The 27802-nt window shown below is 39.4% G+C and overlaps 3 protein-coding genes across 16 annotated transcripts in view; all 3 read left to right on the forward strand.

The window, feature by feature from the left end:
- The window catches only part of mbnl3 (muscleblind-like splicing regulator 3), a 30613-nt gene extending 15493 nt beyond the window's left edge, over positions 1 to 15120 (forward strand). For 4 of the 13 annotated variants that reach the window (XM_069531724.1, XM_069531723.1, XM_069531726.1 and 1 more), the window contains 5 exons: positions 1 to 238; positions 1638 to 1791; positions 4874 to 4984; positions 8273 to 8388; positions 11051 to 15120. The exon at positions 1 to 238 is cut by the window's left edge and continues 5 nt beyond it. In XM_069531724.1, the coding sequence (XP_069387825.1) occupies positions 1 to 238; positions 1638 to 1791; positions 4874 to 4984; positions 8273 to 8388; positions 11051 to 11128 (697 nt within the window). In that variant the 3' untranslated portion in view covers positions 11129 to 15120. The other 9 variants (XR_011244064.1, XR_002202461.2, XM_069531729.1 and 6 more) reach the window with 9 other exon arrangements.
- A 1394-nt stretch (positions 15121 to 16514) lies between these two features.
- rap2c (RAP2C, member of RAS oncogene family) lies at positions 16515 to 20456 on the forward strand. Of its 2 annotated transcripts, XM_069531731.1 has the most exons (4): positions 16515 to 17000; positions 17033 to 17434; positions 18135 to 18420; positions 19258 to 20456. In XM_069531731.1, the coding sequence occupies exons 2-3, from the start codon at positions 17162 to 17164 to the stop codon at positions 18411 to 18413; spliced, it is 552 nt and encodes a 183-aa protein (XP_069387832.1). In that variant the 5' UTR covers positions 16515 to 17000; positions 17033 to 17161; the 3' UTR covers positions 18414 to 18420; positions 19258 to 20456. The 2 variants fall into 2 exon arrangements, with proteins under 2 accessions (XP_069387832.1, XP_019936337.1); XM_020080778.2 differs by having other exon boundaries at positions 16515 to 17434.
- A 301-nt stretch (positions 20457 to 20757) lies between these two features.
- On the forward strand, positions 20758 to 24558 carry zgc:92907 (ALG13 UDP-N-acetylglucosaminyltransferase subunit). The gene is made up of 5 exons (XM_020080790.2): positions 20758 to 21097; positions 22545 to 22770; positions 23562 to 23724; positions 24070 to 24208; positions 24305 to 24558. The coding sequence occupies exons 2-5, from the start codon at positions 22690 to 22692 to the stop codon at positions 24414 to 24416; spliced, it is 495 nt and encodes a 164-aa protein (XP_019936349.2). The 5' UTR covers positions 20758 to 21097; positions 22545 to 22689; the 3' UTR covers positions 24417 to 24558.
- Positions 24559 to 27802: the final 3244 nt, after the last annotated feature.

Here is a 27802-nt window from a genome sequence, read left to right on the forward strand (position 1 = left end):
TCGGGAATTTCAGCGCGGTAACTGCACGCGGGGCGAGAGCGACTGCCGCTACGCTCACCCCCTGGAGGCCGGCATGGTGGACTGCAGCGAGAACTCAGTCATCGTTTGCATGGACTACATCAAGGGCCGCTGCAGCCGAGACAAGTGCAAGTACTTCCACCCGCCTGCTCACCTGCAGGCCAGGATCAAGGCTGCACAGCACCAGGCCAGTCAGAACACAATCACCAACACAGGCTTGGTGAGTCAGTCTAAGCAATGAGACACAGACAAACTCTGAGAACTTATTCTCTTTACACCAACAGTAAATGTTAACTGAGAGGGGAACGTTTTATCAACAGTTTTTGATAAATGGAAAACTTCAACATAAAACTCAGTTGTAAATAAATGCTGTCTCAAACAATACAAGTCAATATCTTCAGCAAAACACCAGAGGACTTTCTCACTCTGCATTTGAACATTATTTACTGATGCATTGAATGATCAGAGTGTTGAAATTTGATCATGTATAATCAGGATTATGTTTTTCATGCATGTCTGCAGCTGTTGTTGCGAGATTTACATTGTGAGCAGCTGTAACATCATCAGGTCGATCTAATGCAGGAAAACAAGAACCTACTCTACAAAATTAAACTAAAATACAAATTCAAAGTAGTAACAGAAATTAAAACAAAATATGTTCAAGTTTTTAATAATTGTATAATTTGTGGTTTGGCTGTTAAATGCAGAACTATCACTGTTAGTTCTGTTCTGTGTGGTCACGAGGGCTGTCAACAAATATTACAAATGTAATTATATAATTTGATTGGAAGGTAATAAAAGTAATATGTGAAAATTAATATTTGATTCTGAGAAAGAAAAAAACCCATCATGAGATCTTGGTCAAAAGACGGTAAAGTTGTTAAATCTTATAAGTTATACACAAAATTAATAAGTAGGAATTAGTCAATTAGCCAATTCAGCACATCCAGGTTACATCTCAAAAATGTTGAGCAAAAATGTATATTTAAATGGTTTAATGGTTATAGGACGAATAGTTTAACATTAGTTTTCAGTCACCAGCCGTCCAACTTTCTCATATTTGAGGTAAATCAAGTTGTGTAATGAAAAACATCTTCGAGCATCAGCCTGACATCACATCCTACTATTTAATACTGTTTGTTAACAGGGTTTTTTCCACATATACATGTTATATTTATGTTACTTGCATGTGTCAAAGGTCTGGTCTTGTCGTCCACTGCAGTGTGATGTTTCAGCACTGGGCCCATTAGAGAATGAAATCATAGTAATCCCATTTTCCTCCTGGCCTGACCTCTGCGCTTTCCCACATCACTTTACTGCGTCTTAGATGCTGCAGTGTCCTCTTGTGGTGGTAAATAGAAATTATCTGTGTCAACTGGATGTTGAGTCTGAAAGGATACCTTGAGATTCGACTGGGTATTAACCCTGACATCACACCAGATCATTTTACTTTGGAAAGTTTTAAATCAGTGTAAAGTTTTGTAGCCATCAGATGCTATTCCTTATGCAAGATGGGAAGGTTTGGCTTCCCTTGAACATAGTTCTTGATTGTTATTTAATTTTGTTCAAGGCTGAATCTCTTTTCTGTTCCTTCCTCTGGTTCTCCTTCCCCTGCCCAGGCTCTGCCGCCGGGGGTCATGCAGCAGTTACCAAAGAGGCAGATTGTAGAGAAGAGCAACGGAACTGCTTCTGCTGTCTTCAACCCCAGCATGTTCCACTACCAGCAGGCCCTGGCTAACATGCAGCTGCAGCAACCAGCCTTTATCCCCACTGGTGAGTCTCCACACACATCAGCATCCACCCAGTGTGAGTGTACAGAGGAGGTAAACCCTTATGGACTCCTCATACTTGACTTAAAAACCTAATGAACCAATAAACACACAGGTTTTTATGTTAAACAACTGGGAAGCCTGTAAAAGTTTCTTTATCGTGAAACATGCTCAACTTTACCTCTTCTATCATGACATGCTTCTCTTGCTGCTTCTGTCTGTTGTGCAGCTTGCATTCGATTCACTCTGTAAACATATGATGAGAGAGGTTGAGGCTGTAAACAAAGTTTACTACAAAGAAAATATGTTACAGTAATCACTACGAACATGGTGGGAGCATGTATTGCAGGATGTAAGTAGCTGCTATCTGCAATACAAAAGAAGATACAACAGAACATTATAGACAAAACAAGCCTGACTGTTTCTAACCAAGTCCTTTGACACGATTTTGACTGTTGAATCTTTTCTATGTGTTTGTGTATTAGACCGGAAGATATGTTGTTACTTAACAACAGGAGAGACTTTATTTGATGGAAGACATTATGGCTGGAAATGTATAGTATAATAGGTTTTATTAAATGAAATAAGGGTTGAAACATCCATCTATTAACTGATTTGTCAACTGACCGAGAATGAACTGCCAACCACTTAGTTGTTTAACTTGTTTATCAAGTACAATGTTTTCTGGTTCTAGTCTCTCAACTGTTAAACATTTGTTTTATTTGCTTGTGTGATATAATTGTGACTTGAACATCCGCATTTAGAAGTGTGGTCAGAAATTGTGTGCAATGTAAAAGTGATGAAATATTGTTTCACTATTCTGAACTGTCATAGTTTAAACAAATAATCAATTCATTTAAAAACCCTGCATCAGACAATGAAAATAATAGAATGCAGTCCCTAATGAAACTGTTACACACTGGGCAGTGAGAATAATCTCAGTGATTATAAAATAGTTTTTTAAAGGCATTTTGTTATTATACATGTGATGGGATAATGACGGGACATTAGTGAGTATCGACACTGAACAAACATTTTTCATTTTATGGGGGCTGTAAAGAAACAGTGGTTTCTCAGTGAAAGGCTTGAAGCCTGTCAGACATGAATTATTGATATTCCATGTACTGAAACAGCTCCTCAGCCAGAACACCCACACACTTTGTGTTGTGTTCTGATGAGAGGATATACTGAATACACAGGCTAATTTACTATACACAAGTTTTAGACTTTTGTCTCTTGAAGATACCTCTTTATACACTCTACTAGTACTAACGAGAGCTTCAGCGTCATGTCTCTGCATCAGCTTAAAGCCGTTGACTTTTGTGCTGTTATCAACAACTTGATTTTGTGTCTGTGTGCGTTGGCACACTCGTATCCACTAACTGCTGCAGCCTCAGTGTCACATGTGTCGCCTGCAGTGACCTGAACCTGTTGACTTGTCTTTATCTGCTGCAGCCAGCTACAACGCCTTCTTTACTCTTCTTTTCTTTTTGTTTACCTCCCGCTGTTTCTCTTTTCTGCTCTCACTTATTTATTGTATCCAGCACACACTGTTACTATTCATAATGTAACCAGAGCCACTGGTGTGTCATTGTTCTGTATGGTTAGTGAACAGAAGCATTTGCTGAAAGACTAATTGATCGTCTGGAGGACATCATGTTTTGGCCGATTATCTTCAAATCATGTCTATTGCAGCACTGTCAACTAAATATATATATTATTATTCTATCCTGTGATAGGATGATGTATCACAGTGAATCATCATGTCATCACATTTTTTGTATGAAATTATTAAATGTTTTTGGGAGATTTGGTAAAAAACCTGGAGAGGAACATGGTGAGTGAAGTTAAACAAACTCTGAAGTCACAGTCAGACACATTTTCAAACACTAAGCCCACCAGGGTGCCCCACGAGTACAGATAATGTTTTGAAATCTCTATCTCATGTAGTGGAATGATGTCAAAATGATTTCACACACAAAATGTTGTGTTTTGCTACAGAAAAAAAAAGTGAAGCTCAGAAAATGACAGTAGGAACACGGATTATATTCATATGCTGCAGTTGTTTATTTTCTGATAAAAAATTTCCATTTGCTTTCATATCTTAGTCGTTTTGAACGAACCAGAAACTACAATATTTGACAGAGATGGAAAAGGGTTTCTACAAAATTCTTTAAAAAATAATATTGTGAATGTTGGACTTTTCTAAATGGGAAAATATGACATACAGGTCTTAAATATGTTTTTTTGTCTTTAGAGAAATGTGTTGGTGGCATGCATAGATTGTAAAGTCTCTTCATGTTGTAGTTCTCTCCTAATGATACAGATATTAACACACTGTATTAAAACTACAAATGAGACCAACATGACATCTGAAGTACAAGTCTACAAACAGCCCAGTCAGAATTCATCTGCCTTCCTCTTTCTGACAAAACCTGGCATTTGGAGAGTTATTCTCCACCTGGCTACTTCACTTTATCTTCAATTATGGTGAAGTGTAAATAATTCTGGGACTCCCAATATTCCTTTGTATCCGCTGTACTTGACATAGGTCTTACATTTTATTCATTATTGTCAGAAACCCTGGATGCAGAGTCATGGTGAATAAGTGCTGTCATGAATTATTTCTCTCTAACGAGCACCAATTAGCTGTGTGTTGGTTTGCACACCATCCTGTACAGAGTAGAAACCAGCAGCTACTCTTCTGTTCTGTTCTGTTTTTTAGATTTTCAGACATTGAGCTCAAACCGCTCTGGTCTTGAGATTTGTCAATGTTGAGATACGTTCTCGCCTTTTTGAGAACAGATTATTGTGTCAGCTGCTAAAGACCGTATGATAGACGTTCAGACTGTTTCATTGCATCATGCGTGTATCATCATGTCTTCCTTTCTGCAGTCACATTATGAAGCTGAAGCACTTCATGAATTCATTTCAACTCCGTGCATGTTTGTGCGACGTGTACGTGTGCCTACATGCGTGTGTGTGTGTGCAGGTGTGGCCGCCTGCTCAGGTAGTGGCTCAGGGAAGCAGGACAAGGTCCAAGCAGTCGTCAGTCTTGCTATAAGCCTTCCTCCTGTCTCTTGTAGGACTTATGAAAACCCCGGCCCCGCTGGCAGCGGAGAGCCGCTGGGAAAGGAGAGAGTGGAGCAGCTGCAGGCAAATCCCCAGCCGCTTCCTGTCAGTACCTGGACTGAGTGGTGAGGGGACCCCCGATAGGTTATCCATGTTCAGATAACACCTGTACCAACCCCCTTTAACTCCCAGAGACTGAGCCAAACAGGTCCTGACCGAGCTGAGTGTAGGGTCGTGTTTCTTAGTTTGATAATAAAATATCATAAAAATAAAACTACATATTGGATAATTTATTAAATGTACATGTTTTGTCAGTACAATCCGTAATAATTACAGTATGTGTGAACCTGAATGGGCCACTCGTCTGTGTTAGTGTAGTGTTCAAGTTTTGATGATTATATGATGATTATATATTATACTGAAATAGTCAAGATCTAATAGAATCAGTTATCTACCCCTGTACACACATAGAGAAGGAGGCTACAGTTTCATATGTGGCAGCACTGATCTTAGTTTCAGTCACTAAACTTGTCCTTAGGTGTGTATCTGAGTGTGTGTGTGTGAGCACTTCCCCTTGTGCACTTCATGAATTTGTGTTCCGCATCAGTAAAACATTTACCACTGCTGCATGCGAAGACTCCTAGACCTAAAGGGTTTAGTCCTCCAGTGATCTTCCATATTGGGTGACTCAGATTAAAATGGTCAAAATTGAAGCAGTCAAGGCAGAAATATCCTGACTCTTGCTCCCATTTGTAGGTTTAACTCCAAAAATGACAAGACCCTACATTTCCCATAAAGCAATTAAAAGCATCGGCCAATTAGATCCTTCATTTGGGTAGATGGACACATCTAAAGACTGTGCACTGCCTGTTTTCGAAACGCACTTCGACTACAAGAAATACATGACATAAGTTTGCACCTGACCACTCAAAGATACTGCAAATGTAAGTGATGAGAAGGACGTATTGTCTTTGAGCCGGGACCATGTCAGTGGTTATTTTCTCAGACTTGACAAAGTCAGATAGTAATTAAAGATGCTGATAGAAAACAGATCACCTAATGTACAGTTTCTTATATTGCAGTCAATGTATTGGAACTGTGTTTGTCCACAGCTCCTGCGCCACATGTCGTGTATGAGTTCAATGCTTAGACTGTAAATAAAGATGGATGACGCATTTCCACTTTTTCCGATTAACCAGAAACACACACCTGCCGTCAGGTCAGAGTCAGTGCAGGAGAGATCTGGGATGAAACCGTGGTAGTGAGGTCCCACGTTCTCGACCTATCACGTGTCAGTGTCGGCTGTCAGTCATTACGTTTCACTTCGTTAATTAACAAATGAAAAACCAAACTTAACAGAAAATGAACACTTGGACAATATGATAAAAATGAGCTAAAATGACTAAAGATGTACTTTTTTAGTTCCATGTTCCATCCACTAACTAATTTGTGTTAGCTATACTGCAGCCAGCCACCAGAGGGCGATCAGGACACTTCAGTTTTTCGGATACCTTCATGTCATCCATTTTTATAAACAGTCTATGATCTGGATGCAAAGTGAAGGTGACATTTATCTTGCAAAGCCAGTCACTAAATCTGACACAATTACAAACCAATTGTATCTGCAGATTTCAACCAATATCATACGAGTATCCGCTAAAGAAGAGATAAGCTTTGGTTTTGTTCTCGTGCGGATCGTTTGCTCCCTCCATGCACATGCTCCGTCCATTCAATACAATGATCAGATCCTCCCGTCTGATTAGATTGTATGACTGTGTATTGCCTTGTTTGTTTAAAAACCATTTGTTAGTGAACAGTGTTTTTTTATCCTTTATTTTGTAACTGGTTGGCTAATTAAATGTGTAATTTTCTTTGTCTCTCATTTTGTTTGCATGTGTCTTGATACTTGTTCAAATTCATCCTGGCAATATCACTTGACTTCTGCCATGACTTTTGATCCGACACATTTTGCCATGGTAACCATATCATTCCTGTCCCCCCTCCCTCCCTCCCGCCCACATCCTCGTCCTTTGTCTTTCGTCTGACTCGCCTGAATAAAAGTTCCCATGATGCACGGTGCCACCACCTCCAATGTTTCGTCGGCCTCGACCCCAGTCACCAATGTTCCTTTCGCTGAATCTGCCGCCTCAAATCAGGTTTGCTCTTTTATTTCAGTTCTCTTTTCTTTTAGCTTCGCAGGCTCTTGAGTATTTTTCCGTCAGATTAAAGAAACTGCTGCGTGTAGAGTCAAATATGTCCACACTTCATCTGTCGTCACCTTTGAGTCTGTTGTGAGCAAATGAGAACAGAATTTCCGAGGAATCCTGAAATATAAACCTTTTTTCATCTCAGTGTCGTAGTTTGTCATTGAACCATATCATTACTCACTGTCTGTCCCAATATATGGACAAACATTATAAAGTGTGTCAAGTGGCAGCACTACTCTGACTGAAATACTTTACAAAAATTGTCCCATAAATATGCATTGAAATATTTTGTTCAGTATTTCGAAAAACTGAAAAAAACAACTATATGCAGCTTTTATTCACGTCATCGCAGCTTAGAAACAATAATCTGACAGACGAGCCTCTTAGCTTTATTTTGTGAAATGGTAAAGGAAGCATTGGGATCGATTATTTGTGGAGCAGAAAGAACGTGTGCAAAACCAGCCACCAAAATGTAATTCAGGCTAAATTAAGTTATTTATTAGATGAAATACAATTTTAACAGAAGCTTTTAAAAGAGTGAAAGTTTTTATACACTGTAATTTTCAGTGATAGGTAACATTGTCCTTATGACATTGTATTTACATTATATCTTTTGCATGGACCATTGTGATGTTGAAACTATATATTTCCTAGAATTTACAATGTTAATATTTAGTTTTACTAATATACTCGAATTCAAATACAGTTCATCTTTCCACAGGTTGGCCCTTTACAGAGCTTTTAACCTTTTTAAAGATGAAATAAAAGAACACATTCAAAATATGATTGAGAACCACAGGAAATAGATCAGGATTTTTATTACAACCCCTGATCCAATTTCACTGCACATTGTTTTTTTTCTGTTCGATTGAGGTCTTGATGTTTTCCTCTCTGAATAAAGAAAAAATCATCATCATCATCATCATAATAATGTCACATTATTCTCTAGATGATACAAAATAGCACAAAATTTTTTCTGGCTGGCTTCTTCAGTCGACCAGCGATCCACGAAAACATCCTCAGTGTTAACTTGACAGTTTGCTTTGGCCTTAATATTAATCACAAATATGTTTTGGCTGAAAATGAAAATACTGGCTTTACATGATAAATTTGTTCACACTAACTTTAGCGTACAGAATAATCTCCTGACGGTCATGTAAAGATGTTTGTGTCCCTCCCTGCCCTCTCTCTCTCTCTCTCTTCCAGTAGAAACCTCAGAGCTTCTGACCTCTGATCCAGTGGAGCTCCAGTGTGTTCCCATGGAAACCCATTTCTGTCCCGTCCCCAAACTGCTGATGGCAGCTCCAGTGGCGCTAAACTCAGTAAGCCTTTCCCGAAACACCAATTAAAGTCCCTGAAACATGCGCAGTACCGGGGCGGCCATCTTTCTGAATGCAGCGAACACGTGCCTCACCCACACTGCACACGACTGAGTGGCGATGTGACACTTCTGTTCTGACAGTAGGAAAGCTGCGATGGTTCGCGCAATACAAGCCCGGACATACTGCTGTTGCTTTAAAGCAGCCACCCTGATGCATACTGACTTGACCAGGCAGAGCAATATAGCTCCCTCGTTCCTACAGCCATACATGCCCACACCTTAAACGTGCAGCAGACATATGCACGCAAACACACACACACACATACACTTGTAAGACTAAAAAGCCCTTTATGGGTTGAAGCCATGACATGTGGCGACCCAACACATTTGACTGTTCCAAAGTATGAGACTCTGAAAAGATGATTCTGGAGATTCAGACCGTTCAAGCATCTCATTGGTCTGCATCCAATACAGTTTGTCAAAAAGAAGGAGTGTTTCATGTCATGTCATGTTTACGTTTCAAGGCTACAAATGTGACACTGGTGTTGTGCCATGTAAAGCGTTCACTTTGTTCTCATGGGCTCCTGCCTGAAGTCAGTGAGTTGTTGTTCATTTGTTTGTGCCTTTGGTTTTTATCAGCTCAGCTGCAGAGGAGACGTAGTTTCCCACAATATACACTGAAGTACACAAATACACTGAAAGATGTTATTATTGCCAATCAAAGGCCAAATTTGTTGTTACGACAAAATCTGTATCGAACTATAGTTCCTCTTAATTCCTCCAGTAATTACAGTGATCACCACTTTAAATTGTTTTATAAATATTGAGTATGATTTGGATCAACGTTTCAAAGTCAGTATCTGGTACTTACTGGATAATGGCAGCAATGTTACTTTTCTTATTTCTTCCTTTTAATGAAAAGTCCTTAAAAAAACTATAAATGACATAAAATTGGGATATAATCACTTGTGTACTGTCGGGGCTGTGTTGAGAGACTTTTCAGAATGTGGCTCTTCATTTCTGGATCTAAGACACAAACTGCCTTAAAGCAGCTGAGGTGATGTTTCGCTATGTGGAAGCCTGTCTCGGTTTAACTCTGAAAGTTTCACATCAGACAGCTCAACTCACTAATGCTCTTGAATTTGAGTGAATTATCTGGACTCATGACTCGGTCAGTGATTGTGTTGTGTCTGTAATTGTCTAAAGATTAAAATAAGGTTTGCTTGTCCTGTTTTCACCGTGAGTTCACATCCAAACATGGTGTAAAAAAAACTACTGTTAAAACTGCGAAAAATCCGGATTCCCTGAAATTTAAAACAAAGTTATATTTATGAGGGTCAGATCTGAGATTACAGACGTTTTAATTGGTACTTATTAAACTTTTGAACCTGATGTCAGAGAAGGAAGCTGGATTTGTTTCCTGATGTTGTGCCTAGTCTGTGTGCCAAGTGGTGGTATATGCAAGGAGCTGTCCCCATTCAATGCAATACCTGAATAACTCCTCCTAATAAACGTCTCCCTCGTCACTGCAGATATGTATTTTAAACAGGCAGTTTGTTTAATGTAAGTGTCACCTCTCATGTGGCTTTTGGATCGAATGAGCGGCACAAGATTTTTATGTTTCACGGCTCTTCAGGGAGAAAGCTTAGAACTTGAAAATATCCTGTCTGACTTTAAATTGTGTCGTCTTTTCTACTGATGTGTCCTGTTCGTCTTAAGTTGCCCGACTCTAAACATCACAGCGAAGGTTGTTGTAACCAGGACTGAGTTGTGGAGAAGTTAGAAGATGGAGGAATGAAAAGGAAATCACCCCTTTGATGTCCGATGATAAAAAACACATTTACAAACCAGTTGGATTTCTGGTTTGTAAATGTCTGTGAGGAATTGCTCTGACGGCATTTGTGAAATTTAATGTAACGGCTTCGGGAACTGGGCTGAAATAACTTTTGTCCAAATTCAAACGTGCCTCTTAAAGTCTCCTCAAACCACTGCTGTCAATACACTGTAAGAACAGACCAGTGCTCAAAGATAGATGTATTATTTGGTACATTATTATTACGGTGAATCATATCTGTACTAGCTTCTCCTCTTAGACAGCTGTGCTGTCCTATTGTTAATGTAAAGTAAATAAATCAGTGTATCGTGTGCATTGTTAAGTGTGTTGAGACAATGAATCGCAGAATTGGTTTGTTGTAAATGCTGCAGATAATACAACATTTCCCACTGAACATCATTAATTTAAAATAACGTCATTGTGTCGTGAATGTATCTAAAGCAAAAACTATTCATGCTCGCAAGCATGTTGAAATGTAATGATTCACTATATATCGGCTATTTCTTAGGTCACAAAGGTACCATGCTGATGGTGTGTAAAGACATATAAAGTATGTGTATTGTTCTATAGATTTATATTAAATGTCAGTGGGTGCTGTGACTACTTTTAGAAATATCTTTCACTCTCAGAGAAGGTAGAGCTGAATTGTACTTTTTGAAGTACAAGTGTAAACCATACAGGTACATTACAGTACCATTTAAGTCTAGCTAGTCAGTTTTTGTACCCCAACTGTGGAAAATACCCAAAGTGCCCAAAATGCACCAATTAACAATGATGTAATCATTGGGCAAATTTGAGACAATTAGCATGTCTGTTTTTTTTCCTGCAGTATTTTGACCCTTTCTCGTGGTTTGGATCGGACAGTTCTCCTCTGTGCTGTGGCCCTTGTGCTGCGACCCTTCTTTAGTGAACTCAAACTCTTGGTTTTGGGAGACTGCATTAATAAGGAAGTGTAGACAGACCAGCCAGTGGGAGATGCAAGTGCAGCAACAGGTGACGTAATCATTCACTGGCTTCACATCCGTGTCACTTATGTTCAATGAGGCAAGTTAGAACCCTTAATAATAATAATATCCCTTAAAAGAACAGCACACTTACATACTGATCTCATTTTTACGAGTTAAATATACAGTTGATTAGCTTAGCACAAAAACTGGAGGCAGGGGGAAACAGCTAGGTTGGAATTGTTGCATCTTTCGTTCATTGCTTAAAATTGTGTTCTTTAGCAATTTCTTGACAAACAACAAAGCGACAATCTGGAATCTTGTTGTTGCAGTAAAGTTGCCAGGCAACCCACACAACAGCCAGGTACGGTGACATTCTGGAATCTCTGGAAAACATCAATACGAAGAATTGTTATAAAATCAAACACTCTCTGGATACCATGTAATTTTAACAGTATTCCTAATGGCTTCAAACCCAGTCTGACATTTCTGTTAAAGACTTGCTTGTTATTCATTGACCAAAATTCTACATCGTTGCAGATCAAATGTAAAATGTAAAAAATCTCTGCAATGAACTAAAGCATTGTTTTCCCTTGTCTCCAGTCTTTACGGTTCAAACTTCAAATTACCAAACAGACATGAGAGTGATGTTAATCTACTCATCTACTTCTACAAAAAGAAGGTGAATATGTGTATTTTCTAAAAAAAAAGAAAAGGAAAAAAAGAAAAGCTAAAGTATTTATTTAAACATTTAGCACATGTGGATCACATCCCACCGGACAACAGGTGTCACATGAAGAGTGAACATTTCAGTAATTAATGACTAATTGTGCAATAAAAATGGAAGTTATAAATTGCATTCTCAAAGAGATTTTAAATTCCATTATTAAGTGTTGAATTGAATAATGTATTTTTTAAGTCGTATCATGTTATTGACTGTGTTATATGTTCTCATTTGATCCACTGATTGATGGATACACATTTCATTTGTGGATTATTTTTCATAATTCTTTTTTTTAATTCCACTTACAATAATTAGATTATAATGAATTGACTAACAAAGACATTTTATGATTGCATATTTTATTGCACAATTGATGTTTTATTAGTTTTTCTGTGACACATGTTCTCCTACATATAAAAACAGTATCTAGCCTGTTATATGTCTGGTACCATACATCTGTAAAATACCTTTTGTCACAGACATATACTGTATTCTCTTTTAACTCTGTATTTGAGGGTTTAGCAGCTAATTTTATTGAAAAACTTTCTCTCCTTTTAATGAAATTGATGATTAGAATGTCTAAAAAAGTTCTCTCAATCTTTCCGCTAGGATAGTTTAGATTTGTCCAGCCAAGAAAGCCCCTCCCTCTATAGCCTTTATCTCATCCCCCCTTCACATAATTTTGCCTTGACTGAAAAAAAACAGAATACTTAATGAATAAATTTTGACCCTTGAGGGCATCGAACTTAAAGTACATTTAGACGTATGTATTGATGCACAAGAGCGTCTTAGTTAGTGGATTGCAGTGTGGCATGAGAAAAATTTTACTTCTTTCCTTTTCTTATTCTCATGTACATGATTTTCTCAAATGCGAAATGCTCTGATCACTGCGTGCATTGACCAGAACCTTTAGCATGTGGACAATTAATTCAACGTACTTTTGTTTCCTAGGGCACAAACAAAGGGCCTTATTTCTTGATCACTGTATAAAGATATGATAGCTGTGTATCAAAATGACTTGTATTATTGGTAAGCTAAGCTTTTTTTTTTTTTTTTTAAATCTAACTTAAAACAAAAACACAGCATGAAAGGAAAAAAAACTCATTTATACATAGTTAATAGTTTGTGTAGACCAACAAGAAAAAAGATACAATATGAAAATCATTTGTATACAATGATGGAGTCATTGTAAATGGTAATAGTTGTGGTTGCTATGGCAACAAAATGACAACATGGCTACCTTTCTATTATCCTAATTGTGAATTTTTTCACATAAATTGAAATAACGTACACCACTAACTTATTCAAGAAGGGAATGTCTAATTCGTTTGTCTTGTTATTGCGACGTGATGAAATATTTTATATGGAAATCTTCGTAATATCCAAAGGTCCTTAGGGGAGATCAGGTGTTTATTTTGTTGTATTAATTTGACCTTAATTGTTTTCTCTTCTTTGTTGTTCTTGTACATGGTGTTTTTGAGAAATAAGAATGGACTTAAACACCTTTCTGTCAGGGAGGTGAAGAGGCTTTTGGACTAAGTGAAAGATCTTCACCTTTTTCTGTAAAATCAAACTAATCGATTCACTTCCTGCCTGCAGCGTGGACCACTCTCCTCTCTGTGTGGAGGTTTGAGGTTTTATCGGTGAGTTCTGTTTCAATTTTGTCCCAGAACGTGGTCCAGAAGTCTCTTCCTGCCCAGCTGTGCTGGGTGATGACGATCCTTACTGAGGTGTATCTGAATGTGTGATGTTCACCTTGTTTGCACTTATGTACATAACTATGTCAAAATACTCAAAATTTATTTTGAATAAATATAGAGAAAAGAGTTGATTAAAAAAAATCTAATCAGTGTATTGTTAATGACATGTCTATCATTTTATTACAGTATGAAAAGATCGCTTTGAGGGATCTGCCCTTTGTTTGTATGTTTGCTGGAGCCCTGTCCTTATCCACATGTGACGTTGCCTCGCTCTAAACCATGACTGGGCTGCGGTTTTAAAAAGCTTTTTCAGTTTGTTTCTGGTTCAAACCTGACATCCAACAATAGAGATGGATTAGAAGAAATAGTCCCTCTGGAATAATTACAACAAACTAATACTAACACCTGGTTGTTACATGCTCATCATGATTACACAAATGCAGGCGCTTTCCTCTAAAGCAGCAAAATAAAGCACAGGGTAGTTTCACCTGAAAGCAGCTGGGAAACAAGAGGAGCAGATATGAGCTCAGACTCTAGAGAGAGATGAACATGAGATGTGTTTTAAATCCACTTTCATTTCTGTCCTTTTGTGAAATGGGTTATTGTTTTCCCCCTTGTTGTCATTTTCCAAAACCACAATAAATCTGAATTCTCCTGCGGATTTACGTCAGAATTGCAAACAACCCGTTTTTGCGATGTTATTCTTGGAGCAGCGAGCGTTCTTGCGTAACTCTGTTCCTGCAGATTTAGACATTCACTCCTCTTCAATTGCTCTCAAAGCCAGCGATTTTGTTGCCATGGCACTTGTCCTAGCGGTGGACTGACTGAGTCATCCTGGTGAATCGGTTCACAGCCCCTCGGACTGCTGTTGAATATTGACTTTTAAGTGTGTGTTCACAGAGACGGCTCTCTGTACGACGTGTACCCAAACCTCACCAAAGGTTCTCTGCTGTGACTAACCAGCAGCCATCATCACTGCAGTGCCAACGTACAGTATGGGGGAGAAGTATATGCGGAGTGGTCTTGACATACTGTGGGTTTCCAGTCACCAATAAGGGAATACGATTGTGATTTTATTTTAAAATGTATTTATTGTTATTTCAATGGTTCAGTTGTAATTGTGCCTTTATTGTGCAAACTGTAGTTTTCCTTTTATGTTTGAATTGACTTGAAACATCACGTGTTGACTGTGTGTAAAACTTTATTTGTAATCTGTTGGTGAGTCGCAGTCACATTGGGTACAGTTGCAGACTGAATGGCAACCCCTGGAAGGTGAAGAGGGCCAAAGACTGTTCAGGACTAAGCCATATGAAAAACTCTCTCTGACACTCTAGGACAGACTTGAAGGTGACGGCTGTTTCTATCGCTTCTCTCTTCTTTTTTCTTTTTTTTGCTTGTGGTGCTTGTATGTGCTACTGTGCTACATGCTAATTTGATTTGCAGTGTATCGCTATTAAGAGTAAGTTACTGTGCCTATGATGAGTTCTGCGATTTCTGTTTGACCTTTAATAAAAACATAATTGTGATCCTCCCTCAGTGTGTTGTTGTTTATTATCTTCATGTGTCACCTTTAAAGAGACATCGAACTTTTACCTTTGTGTAACTTGATATTATTTATGAACGATGTTTAGATTGACCGTTGAAGTTTAATAAACACATGTTATAATACACTGTCCATGTATTATCAGTTAAGATAATAGTTTAGATTATGGCCTTTACAAATCCCGCCACACAAACAAAATGTTTTTATTTGTCAAAAATAATGTATGTATTTGGGAATACTTATATATAATTATTACATATAAATGTACATTTTAAGAGTAATTGGGTTGTAAAACACCTTTCAGATCCTCAAGACCGGGGCACAGTACTGTGATAATTTTGCATTATTATCATTATGAATACATTATTTGTGTTGGCTTAATAAATTATATGAAAGACTACGGTAATCCCAACTAAGTATAAGGGCCTGAGCATAATGGCTTTCCATCCTTGTCTAAGTCTGCAAATTTTGATTGAGAGCATCTCTCAAAAATCTTCACATCTTACAATAATGTGACTTTTAAGAAGAGACTGGATAGACATTAGGAGGGCCAGCTCGGTCCTGGGATACCCCCTTGACCCAGCGGAGGTGGTGGGACAGAGGAGGATGATGGAGAAGCCGCCTACTCAACCAGTCCCATCCCCTGCAGGACACCATCACAGCACTGGGCAGCTCCCTCAGCAACAGACTGACTGAAGTGAGTGAAGGAGAGGTATCGCAGGTCCTTCCTTCCAGCAGCGGTAAAACCAACTCTGCTCCTAATTGAGCTACACACACTTTGACTGTGGTTAACCTCTCTTAACTCTGCAATATTCATTCTCTCTGTGCCATACAAGGGCTTGAGTGCAATCCATTCACTGCACATATTCTCACAATGCACATATTTTTCTTGCTTTTAATTATTTTTAATTAATTATTATTAATGGAAGAACTAATTAGTACTTACAGATGCCTATTTTTGACTCTTGCTGCTGTAATATTGCAAATGTCTCCATTGTGGGACTAATAAAGATCTTACCTTACCTTATCTTATCTTACCTTATCTTATCTTACCTTATCTTATCTTACCTTATCTTATCTTATCTTACCTTATCTTATCTTACCTTATCTTATCTTACCTTATCTTAACATATCTTAGCCCCTGGCCACTTTGCAGGTTGTCAAAGTAAAGTATAAGAGTTATGATGCTATCAGGAATCTCCACATCATTAAAAAGACATAAATGCAATCAGTACAAGAAGACAGACTCGTACTAATGCTGACCACAGAATAAATGTCTCGGTAAGAATCCCTCAACCAATTCCTTTTAAATAATTTTTAACACAGGAGTATTTATATAGAATATATACAGAGGCTTTTATTCTGATAAACGGTCCCAGCGGATGTCTTGTCCTCGTTAGCGGAAGTCAGGCTGTTAGCTTCAGTGAACCCGCTGCGAGAAGAAGAAGCGTCTCTTTCTGTAATCGAAGCCGCTCAGAGTCCAACACACGCCGGTGCAGCATCGAGCTCCAGCCGATGGACCCTCGGATCATCGCACTGAATCTGCGGGTCGTTCGTCGGTAACGCGCCCGTGTGCTGAGGCGCCGGGCCGGAACCAGAACCAGGCCCTGGACGGACGCACGGACATTACCCAGCGCTGTGCTTTGCGACGCCGGCGGAGTGCTCTGCGTGTGGGGGGCGACATGTTGTCGTTCAGGGACGTGTAATGTGTTTCTTGCTGTCTGTGTCTGGGCAGCAAGTCCCCGGTGGTCGATGCAGAGGCTTGGGCATGGGACAGCGAGCTAGCTCCACCGCTAGCTAACACCGGACGTCAACTTTTACTCGCTAACAGGATGAGCGGCGGAGCCTGGGTGTAGCGGTGCCTGGGTGTAGCGGTGCCTGGGTGTAGCGGTGCCTGCAGAGGGCTTATTTCACACCGTGTCACATCTGTCACTTCGCTCGTTCGCTTCTCCAAAGGCCTGATCGATGTGTCCGGGGCGAGTGCAGCCGTGTAGCTAAGTCGTTAGCTGCTAAGTTAGCCTGCCTCCAAATGAAAGAGTACAAAGTTGTCGTGCTGGGCAGCGGCGGCGTCGGCAAGTCCGCGCTGACCGTCCAGTTCGTCACCGGCACCTTCATCGAGAAATACGACCCGACCATCGAGGACTTCTACCGCAAGGAGATCGAGGTGGACTCGTCTCCCTCCGTGCTGGAGATCCTGGACACGGCGGGGACCGAGCAGTTCGCCTCCATGAGAGATCTGTACATAAAGAACGGACAGGGCTTCATCCTGGTCTACAGCCTGGTCAACCAGCAGTCCTTCCAGGTACGAGTGTGTGTGTGTCTGCAGGGTCATTACATATGAACACACACGTGGATACAGTTCACAGATATATATTGAACCTGATGAGTAAGTGTTGATCAGTATCACAATCCACGTTTGATTCTATTTAAAGTCATGGTGAAAAATGCAAGAAGCCAAATACAATGACTCCATCAGGTTGCTACCATCAATTCAAATATTACAGAATTCTGAAATGGAAATATCTTGAGTCTTGTTTTATCCAACCCACCACCATGTTTTGCAATTGTTACAATACATCACAGAACCAATTATTTTCATATTGTACTAACTCAACAATACAATCAATAGTGCTGCATTAATCCTGGATTAACACACTGGATGATGTTGAGCTGTATCCTAAATTAATACCATTTTATAGACGGACTTGTACCTGATGCACCTTTGTTTGTAGCTGCAGAGAAGAAAATCCCTCTTAAGTGGAGAGTAAGTCTAAAAGATCAATCAGTGCTTAAATCATCACAGGGCCACAATCATCACTTTGTGAGTTTCCTCTTTGCAAAGCGTTGAAGGAAACAGAAATCAGTTAGTGTGTATATTCACCTTTTTACCTCACTTTTCTACTGTAGACTTTCTGATAAGAAATTGAATGTTTTGTAAAGCTGGTTTTTTTGCCTTTTATTGAAAGCCCAGAGAAACTACACTCTCCCTCTTCATTTTTCAGGACATCAGACCGATGCGGGACCAAATAGTGCGAGTGAAGCGCTTCGAGAAGGTGCCGTTGATCCTGGTTGGGAACAAAGTTGACCTGGAGTCTGAGCGCGAGGTCGCCGGGGCGGACGGACGGGCTCTGGCTCAAGAGTGGGGCTGCCCCTTTATTGAAACTTCCGCTAAGAGCAAGACCATGGTGGACGAGCTGTTCGCAGAGATCGTGCGACAGATGAATTACTCAACGCTGCCGGAGAAGCAGGAACAGTGCTGCACAGCCTGTGTGGTACAGTGAGGCAGAGGTACGAGCAGAACCGTTCACATCCTCTTTCGTAAAGTCAGATTTGGACTAGAGCTGCTTGATGTTGGACAAAACTTTAAAACAGTTAACGTCATCACCAATTCTACCTTTCCTGTGTTTCCTGTTTCTCGCTCACTTTCAGGCTGCGGTCAACAACTTGGGAGGGGGGGTTGTAGCATGACTCACTGGATTAATTTCCCTTACTTGACATTGTGTGTTCTGTGATGTGACGAGTACTTCTAATACTGCGCATGTTCATGTCAGGATGACGATGCTGAAATAATATATTCTGCAGCCCCAATTAATACTTGGACAGCATCGAGGAACTCACAAGCACAGCACAGTTGGCCACTTACTAATTTTACAAAATGTGATAAAATGTCCCTGCAGCGGCTGCGTAGAAATGGTTCACAAGCTGAGGAGAAATGTGACACATGGACGACTGTTGCCTTTCAGTGCCGTGTGAGGGAGAGGATAGATTCGGCTGGAAGTGCGAAAGACGAGTGGGTGGTGCCGCTCCGTGCAAAACCGTTGCTTTGGTTTGTTATCATTAGATTGCAGAAAGTATGCGGCACGAACAACACAACTGTCTGAACCGCTCAGGAAAATAAGCCCAAAGAGCAGAGACTGACGAAGCAGACAGTCCTGCAAGCTCCTCAAAGAGGAAAATGTAACATCCTGAGAGAGAAATTATGTTCAAAACAGGAAGTTCACTTAAGATTCTCTGCGAGGTGTTGCTTGTGGTAACCACTGGCAACACATATGCCACTTTGAGCCATGTTTAAATCTGCTGAATTATTCACTTGGTTTGTATTTTGTCTTTTTTTTTAATTTATAGATACATCATTTGTCTGGATCACCACAAACTTTTTGACGAACCGTGGAACGACCTGACTTTGGCCCTTCTGAAAAAAACTTACCACATCTGGTAAAGTTTCTGCTCATGGTGGTTTCTGACTGCCCGTCACAGAGCATCTGACAGGAAAGACGTCAGCCCTATTTTTGATATCACAACAGTTAGAAGACATTTCTGCTGCAACCTTTATGGCCTTTGCAATGACCCAAGATGGAGTCAGACCGACGGACTTGGCCATCTGTGAAAAAGTTTCTCTCTTTTCCAACATTTTAGTCAGAAGTATCCCAGAAATAATAAGCAAGGGTGTTTGTGAGGTTGCAGCTTCTTTTTAAAGCTGCTTTAATCACTATTATATACTTTATTATTACTTGTATTATGTCTCAAGTTTGGAAGTTGACAAAGTATTTCATAATATTGAAACATTTTGACTTTTAAGCATGCATACTCTGAACAGTTTGCTGCCCAGGTGTACTGCTCGCTTTACTTAAATCTTGTCTGGACTAGTTCTTCTAATGGACACAAACAGCCGTATGTGTAACGAGTCATTTAACTTTGGGAAGCCGGTCACTTTATCCACCGGTCCACTCTGCTGCCCTGTGGTTTTAAATTCACCGTTTTTACTGTCGCCGTAGCCTGAAGCAGCTAAACTCATCTGAAAACATGCATGCTCAAAATTGAAAATGTTCTACTAAATCAATGTGACGTGATGAGAAAGAGCCATTTAGCTGTTTTTAGCCAGAACTCTGTCCGTCTCTCTACAAGGCATGAATCACGTGGACGCAGGTCTTCCATTCTCAGTTTTCTTGAGGAGTCTCTGCAGGAGAATGATTTTGGAACGACCAAAGGAAGCTCCCATTGCATATTTGTGTTTGACTACATGACGTGTGTTGCTTTAAATCCAGGAGACGCTGATTTCTTGTCATTAAATAACTCCTGCTGCAATGTGGTTTGATAAAAGTTCTGGCACAGTAAATCAGATTTAACTTTGTATTTTTCTTTTTCTTACAGTAACCTATTTATTAAAAAGTAACGACATGGGTAGCCAGTTTTAAACTTTAAATTTGTTTTACTAGTTTTTGCTTTTTGTGACTTTCCACAATTTATGGTATATTTGTTTTTCGTCTTTTTATTTTTATTTTAAAGCTGAGAATTTAACAGAGCCTTAAATAATTTCTGTTGCACCCTGGTCTCATGCTTCTTTTTTGTTTCCTCAAAGTTCATTTAACAGCTCTCATTGTTTGGAAATGAACATGCTGGCCTTTCTGCTGTTGTCATGGGACAAAGTTACAGTATTGTCAGTCGCTGACAACGTCGATCTGATCATTTAAGCTGCTGAAACAAATTGAGCCACGTTCAGTTCTGTCATTTCTGTGCCACGCTTCTGTGCAAAGCTGCTGCACTATGCAGTTCTGCTCTGAAGAGTCTTTGGTGGTCACTCTGTAATTAAAATGAAACTTAGAAGTGAAATGACTTGTTGATCAGTGCAAAACATTTGTTTCCTCTTTTTGTTAATCGGTTGTTATTTTATTCTAGCAAAGCAGAACATTTGCTGGTCTCCTCATAGATACAGATCTGATGCTTTTCTCTGTCTTATATGATTATGAACTGAAAGTCTTTTAGGATTCGAGCTCTGAAGGACAAAAAAAGATGTTTAGAGATGTTACTTTGATTTCTGAGAAACCATGAGAGGAATTAGAATTTACCCTTTATTTGCTATATCAGCAAATCAAGGAAAACATTTGCCAATTATTCAGTAATGTAAGTAGTCCTTCCTGCAGCAGCACCAACACAGCCTTGCCTCTGAAAGATTTACAACGTTGTGGTAAGTTAAAGGATAAGTTCTGGTTTTGTTTGGGGGGTTTCTTTCAGCGGTCTTAAAACTACGCTCCTCTGACTGTTCCTTTTTTTCTGTTTCCATAAAGTGTGAGTCAGGAGAAAAGGCAGCTACAGATATAGTTATTACAGTAAAATAATTGCTTCATTTGTTGTTTTAATAATAACCTGAAAAACTAAATTCACCTAAATCATCAACAGGGGACATGGCTGTTTAAACGTGGGTAAATTGCAGAGCATCAAAGTAAAATTTAGTGTAAGAGAGACACTTATCCACTCAAAGTCAATGCTCACATGTCCATATATGGAAACAGTTTTAGTTTGGTGTGATTGTTCTTCCTGTTCATAATGGCTGTAAAGAGATCCCATCAGTGAATTGAATCTAAAGTCTAAATTCCTTTGTCAGAAAAACACAATGACATTGACAGATACAAAGATAAACTGGGGAACTGCTGAAGTTTTAACTACATTTTAGGATCCTCTTTACACTAAGAGGAGGCTGTGATTTCAACCTCCATAACTTACTCATTGATGTACAGCTGCCAGTATTGACAGCAGAACGAGGCAGTGATCAGGAACTCTTTCAGTAAACGAAGACAAATATTGTTTTGAGACATGTTTTAAAAATGTGAACTTATCCTTTAGGCAGTTGTATAAACTGAAGATTTCTAGCGTTTTTTTAAATGTACTTCTTATTGTTACAACCTCCAGTTCAGAAGTTACATTTGTTTTAAACATAACAAAATGTGTGACCGTTCACTGGTTTATCACTGACAGGAAATTATTAGGAGCCAACATAACCACATATGAAGTTAAAACATTTTCTTAAGCTGAAAATAACTCCACACTGTTCACTTCCTCTTTGGGTTTTTCATGTGGCTGAGCACAGTTGTTGGTGTCTGTGCACTTTGCAAGTTTTGTCCTGCAGTTGTCGTGTGTGTGTGTGTGTGTGTGTGTGTGTGTGTGTGTGTGTGTGTGTGTGTGTGTGTGTGTGTGTGTGTGTGTGTGTGTGTGTGTGTGTGTGTACACATCTACATCTTTGTCCACAAAAACACTGCAGACTAGTTTGCTCTCAGCTGCCTGCTGTGTAAGCTTGACAGGACTCATTATCCACTCATCACTAAGCCGATAGAGGGGTGGGTGAAGTGTTTGAGTCCACCCACCCCTCCATCAGCACAGTGGTGAGTAGATAATGAGTGAATTTTCAGTTTTGGGTGAACTATCCCATTGATTCTGCAAGTTACAACCAGACTAAGATCCCACACAGAAGCACGATCAACAACAAGGAACAACGTGTTGTGTTAATGTAATAGCTCAGGAGGATTTTCCAGTGTTGACTGCTCACACTGCTCCACATGTGTTGTGTGTTCAGCAGCAGTGAAAAAACTGGTGTTCAGCCTGTGTGTATAAAATCAGTTACACCTCCGGGCCTGCAGGTGGCAGCAGGTGTATTTTCACAGCCGGACTGTGGCGTGATGCGGAAGCGGTAGTCTGCTCAGTGGCTGCAGGATGGTGGAGGATCTGTGAGAGGAGGCTGCGACATGTTTACATGAAGTGTGAAGAAGGTTTCAGCGAGCAGACATGAAGACTGTGTTTGTGACCGTCGGCACCACGAGCTTCGATGAGCTGATAGGAAACATCACGTCCACAGAGAGTGTCCAGGTGAGTTCAGCTCCACTCTTCATGGAAACAGCAAACAAACATCAGGTGTGTTCTATTACTTCATGTCGAGTTTGTCCTCTGAACACAGAAGCTGGAAGTTAAAATGTGGATCCAAGTTTTCGTTTAACTCAGTTGAAGAACACGTGTCACTGTTTCACTTATTGTTTGATCAGATTTGTTTACCAACCCTGAATGCACCATCATGATCATTCTGTGTTGTTTTGTTCACATTAATGTGCAGTTACCCTTCCTCACTACACATTTAGGAGACTTGCACTTACACATTTAGTGTTTCTGCTATTTACTGTTTTATTCTACCACATATCCTCTTTAGTCACCTTTTATTGCACAGTTTAAATTATAGAGTTTTATGAAATTTTATTCATCATTATACATTCGGCCAGGATTGTTTTCATCAGGACCCACGAATTTCAATGAAAATTGAAAAATGCCCTGTCCCACAAAGTTTAAGAAAGAGAGAAAGAAAATCCTGGATCTGATCCCTGATCATTAGTTCTTCTTTGGGTCACCTCTCACCCCTCGCCAAAATTTCATGGAAACTGGTTCAGTAGTTTTTGTGTAATCTTGCCATCAACTTACAAACAAAGAAACACAGACAAAACTGCATTGCTTGGTTCCTGCATGGAATTCAATTACAATACACATGAGAAGATTAAGATCAGATTAAGATTAAGAGATTATGAGAAATGAAGGAGCTACCTATTAAAAATCAAATAATTAGGATGAACATGTGGCCATTTTTATAATGAGGAAATTGTCCTCCCCCACAGGCTTTAAAGGCTCGTGGATATGAGTGTTTGGTTCTTCAGGTTGGAAGAGGATCTCTTCTTCCAGCTGCTGACAGCTGTCCTCACATCAGGCTGGAGGCTTTTCGATTCAAAGACTCTATAGCGGAGGACATGAAGCGGGCTGACCTCGTCATCAGCCACGCAGGTGAGAAAAAACACCCTGAGTTACTGACTCCTATGAAAACAATACACTCAGAGCTGAGCCTGTCTGCAATAAATACACATGAGTTTATACTATTAAATGAATCAAAACACTCTTTATAGTATTTGTTATAAAAACATAATGGATTATCACAGTCCTATTGTAGATGCAGATATGTGAGCATCTAACAGAAGAGTGATTGATTGATTATTAGCAGCAGAAAGATATGAAATCAGAAAGAATCAGATGAAGCAGAGAAAAGTTTTTATTCAAGCAGTTAACGACAATACAGTTGTTCTAAATCAATGTTAGTTGTAGGAAACAACTAACAATCTATTCCAACATCAGGGGCAGGAAGTTGTTTGGAGGCGCTCGGTGCAGGAAAACCTCTGCTCGTCGTCGTTAATGACAAACTGATGAACAACCACCAACTGGAGCTGGCCCAGCAGCTACACTTGGACTCCCACCTGTTGTACTGCACATGCAGGTACATGATCCACACAGCCCTGCTTCAGTTTTACGAACATAGGGTTTATTCAGCAACACAAAAGTAAACTTGTTTTCTTCTCGATAAATGTTTCAGCACGCTGACAGAAAAATTGACGACCATGGATCTCTCTGTTCTTCAGCCCTTCTTACCGGGACGGCCGAAAAACTTTGCAAACTTTTTAGACAAAGCTCTGGGTGTTGAGTGAAATTTAACATTTTACAGCCCTGGTTTGTTTGTTTGATTTTCTGAATATCATGTTGTAGTTAATTGTGAAACTGCTGAACTCAAATATCTTTTCTATTTCTGAATGTAATAATAATAATAATAATAACTTCTAATTTAAATCATTTATTATGTTGTGAAGTTGTTCTTTATATTTATTCAAATTTCTGTTTAAAAAAAATTACAAACAGAAAAGAAAAAACATTCACCAGCCTGAAGACTCTTAGTGAAATAATTTGGTTCAGAGATTTAAAGACATCGCTGAACTTTGAGATGGAACAGAGGCAGCATTGGTTGGAAAAACTGTCAACCTTAATCTGAACGCTTTAGGTTTTATCTGTGATTTTCATTCTTATTAGTGCTCAAGGTTAACTGGTAACTTTTTTTAAAGTCATCCTCCAAACAGCTGGTTTAGAAATCTAGAGATGGAAAAAGTATCCTTAATGTCAACCTCTAATTTTAGACAAAACAACTTATGGCATCTGTTTTATGAAGCTGGTTCCAGCTTTAGTCTTGGTGGCATGAGAGTAAAGCAGTGTAGTTGTTACTGTACATGTAGCTGTGTAAAAGTTTATCTGAGGTCGTAGTGAGCTTATTGTAAATAGACTGTATTTATATAGTGTCTTATCAGTCTTATCGACAACTCAAAGTGCTTTACAGTACAAGTCACATTCACCCATTCTAACAGCACTTCTATCCTATCACACACACCATTCATACACTGCTGACACAGCTGTCGGGTTTACTTTAGGGTTCAGTATCTTGCCCAAGGACACTCTGGGGATCAAATCTCTGGTTAGTGGACGCCTCTCTACTCCTTTTGGCCGCAGCCAAGCTTATATTTCTGACAGTCCACTAACAGACAGTGAGTATAAAATATACTTCTCAGCTTTAACTCTTCACCTGAGTCTGTGTGATGGTATTTGTGTTTGCCAGATGGTGATGAGTTCTTAACTCGACAGCTCTCCTCTCACAAGGTCCACACTTACACTTCCTGTAAGTCTGCGATTCTCGAATTCTTTAGTTTATTTCTAATTCTCTAAAATCTCAGTGCTATAGGCCATAACTTTCCTGCATGGCCAAGAGCTCATGCTGGAGTAAACCAAAACTACAAGTCATATACAAGTCATATACAAGTCATACTACATTTCATCATAGATGTCGGTCTGTCTAATTTCCACTATTGCGTCCCTGTGAAGTTCAGAGAATGGGGAAGTAACATAAAAAGGAAAATCGGGCAAAAAGAAACGGAAACTGATACGCACATTAAATCAGATTTTATTCACAATTTACAAAAATATTAAACTGTTCAACTCAAGCACCTGAGAAAGCCGAGGCCGACCACAAAACCAAAACACAAAATGATACTGTTGATTACAAGAACAGTCACCCTCTCTCTCTCTCTACCTCCCAAGTTTCCCACTCAAACCAGTAGAAGCCCACACGTGCACGCAGCATACCAGCTGTCAAATGGCCGGAGAAGACAGGAAAGAGCCTTTTAAGGCACACAAACAGCCAGGTTGTTGTAAATAGTGCTGCATCACAGTGAAGCAGGTTATACCAATTCTTGCCACCAGGTTGAGATGATGTTTGAATCTATGACCTTGTAGCTTGATTGACATTTGTCCTCACAGCACATGTGGAGTGTGCAAGTCCAGTTTCCATGTGTCACCAGGTCCTGTTGATCTTATCTGAAGTCAAATTTAGCATTTAAAGATTGAATGAATGGATTATAACAGAACTGTAATGTAGTTGTAGGACATTTAAGTGTAAATTAATAATTATATACAGTATATGTTAATCGTTAAACTTCTCCTATAAAGATATTTCTAATGTTATTACACATGTTTTACTGGAGGAGCTTTAATAAACACACATCTGCTTACATCCACATGATTGTGTGTTTAAAAACTGTTTAGATGAGAGATAAGAAAATATCTTATTAGTCCCACTACGGGGAATTTCGCCTGGTTCCAGCAGCAACGATAGACGGTTAAGTTAAGTATGAATAAATAAACACTAAATACTTATCAATATAAATGGAATAAAAACAGGCCTATATATTGAAACAGAATATATGCGGTGAAAAGAAATGTTAAATATGTTCCATGACCTTTTTCCTATTACCTCAGACTGTCTGTTTATCTGCAGCAGAGAAGATGCATCATGAAACGTTTTCTTCCTCCTGATATTAGGCCGCACCATCTGCTTCAGTGATCAGCGTATGAGAGGTGTCATCAATCATCTGCGGTGCAGCGAAGACGTGTCCGCTGTGTTTATTTAAACGAACCAGGATTAGAAATTAAATGTATCTCTGCTCTGTTGTGTTCAGCTGGTGTTGAGTCACTATTTTAAGTGTTTAAAAATCATTGCGAAACCGCTGTTATGAAAGAAGCACTGTTCAATTTTGGAAAAGTGTGGATGTTGGGCAAAGGCTGTTGTGTGGTTTCTTCATCAGGAAAGTTTAGTGGAGCAGGAAATGTTGAGTGAAGGCAGCATGTAGTCAAGTCAGCTTTTCAACACACGAACTAGAGTCCGAGAACTAAGAGTCATGACGGGAAACATTTCGAGAAGGATTCAGTCGCAACTTCAAGTCATTTACCAACCATCTGCTTTTTACTGACAGGATAAAATCAGGATTTCACCAGAGTAACTGTGAAATCCCCAACTGTCCTCAAGTATTGTTGACCTGTTAACAAGAGTCAAAATCACTTCCCTCTTAGGATAGTCTGTACTGCTGGAAGAATTTCTGTGGAACTAGAGGTTTGTGATGTGAAACTAGCTGGGACAGAGGGCTCTCTTCAGTTTCCTCCTTCAGCTTTCAAATATAGAAAACCTTTTTTTCCAAGAAGCGTTAAAGCTTCTGATTGTGTGGTGACAGATTATCAGCTGTTGTATCACCTCAATTTATTCAGAAGGCAAAGCTCTTACAGGGAATCACGTTATAATGCTGCCTCTCAAATGTTATATGCATTTTAATGTGTTTGGTATCGCATCCTTGGTTTGACTTTTTCCAGCTACAACATGATTTGATTTGGTTCATTCTTCCTCACCAGTTTTAACCCTGCTCCTGTGCTTTTGATCTTTTCTTTAATTCAATCTCTCCATCAAACAACGTCTGATGGAGAGATTGAATTAAAGAAGTCTGAGTCTACATTTAGTCCGTGGTTGTAAAACCTCCTCATTGCAGATATTTTTCGACCAAGTCAAGTTTTTGTTCCTTTTCCTTGATTCAATTCCACAGGAGTTATTTGGTCTGGACTGGTTCTGCCTGCTTCGCCATTATGATTCACATGATGTTTGCGCAAACTCCATGTTAATCTAATAGAGATGGACACTAGTCTACTGTCTCTTGTTTTTCTCTCAGAC

This window comes from Paralichthys olivaceus, chromosome 9 (assembly GCF_024713975.1).
Source record: "Paralichthys olivaceus isolate ysfri-2021 chromosome 9, ASM2471397v2, whole genome shotgun sequence".
Lineage (NCBI taxonomy): Eukaryota > Metazoa > Chordata > Actinopteri > Pleuronectiformes > Paralichthyidae > Paralichthys > Paralichthys olivaceus.

Excerpts from the sequence above, each read along its gene's own strand:
- rap2c (XM_020080778.2), top strand. The coding sequence starts at position 17,162 with ATGAAAGAGTACAAAGTTGTCGTGCTGGGCAGCGGCGGCGTCGGCAAG. Across the intron at positions 17,435-18,134 it reads TCAACCAGCAGTCCTTCCAG|GACATCAGACCGATGCGGGA; the intron begins GTACGAGTGTGT and ends TTCATTTTTCAG.
- zgc:92907 (XM_020080790.2), top strand. The coding sequence starts at position 22,690 with ATGAAGACTGTGTTTGTGACCGTCGGCACCACGAGCTTCGATGAGCTG. Across the intron at positions 23,725-24,069 it reads CCTCGTCATCAGCCACGCAG|GGGCAGGAAGTTGTTTGGAG; the intron begins GTGAGAAAAAAC and ends TTCCAACATCAG. Across the intron at positions 24,209-24,304 it reads CTGTTGTACTGCACATGCAG|CACGCTGACAGAAAAATTGA; the intron begins GTACATGATCCA and ends TAAATGTTTCAG.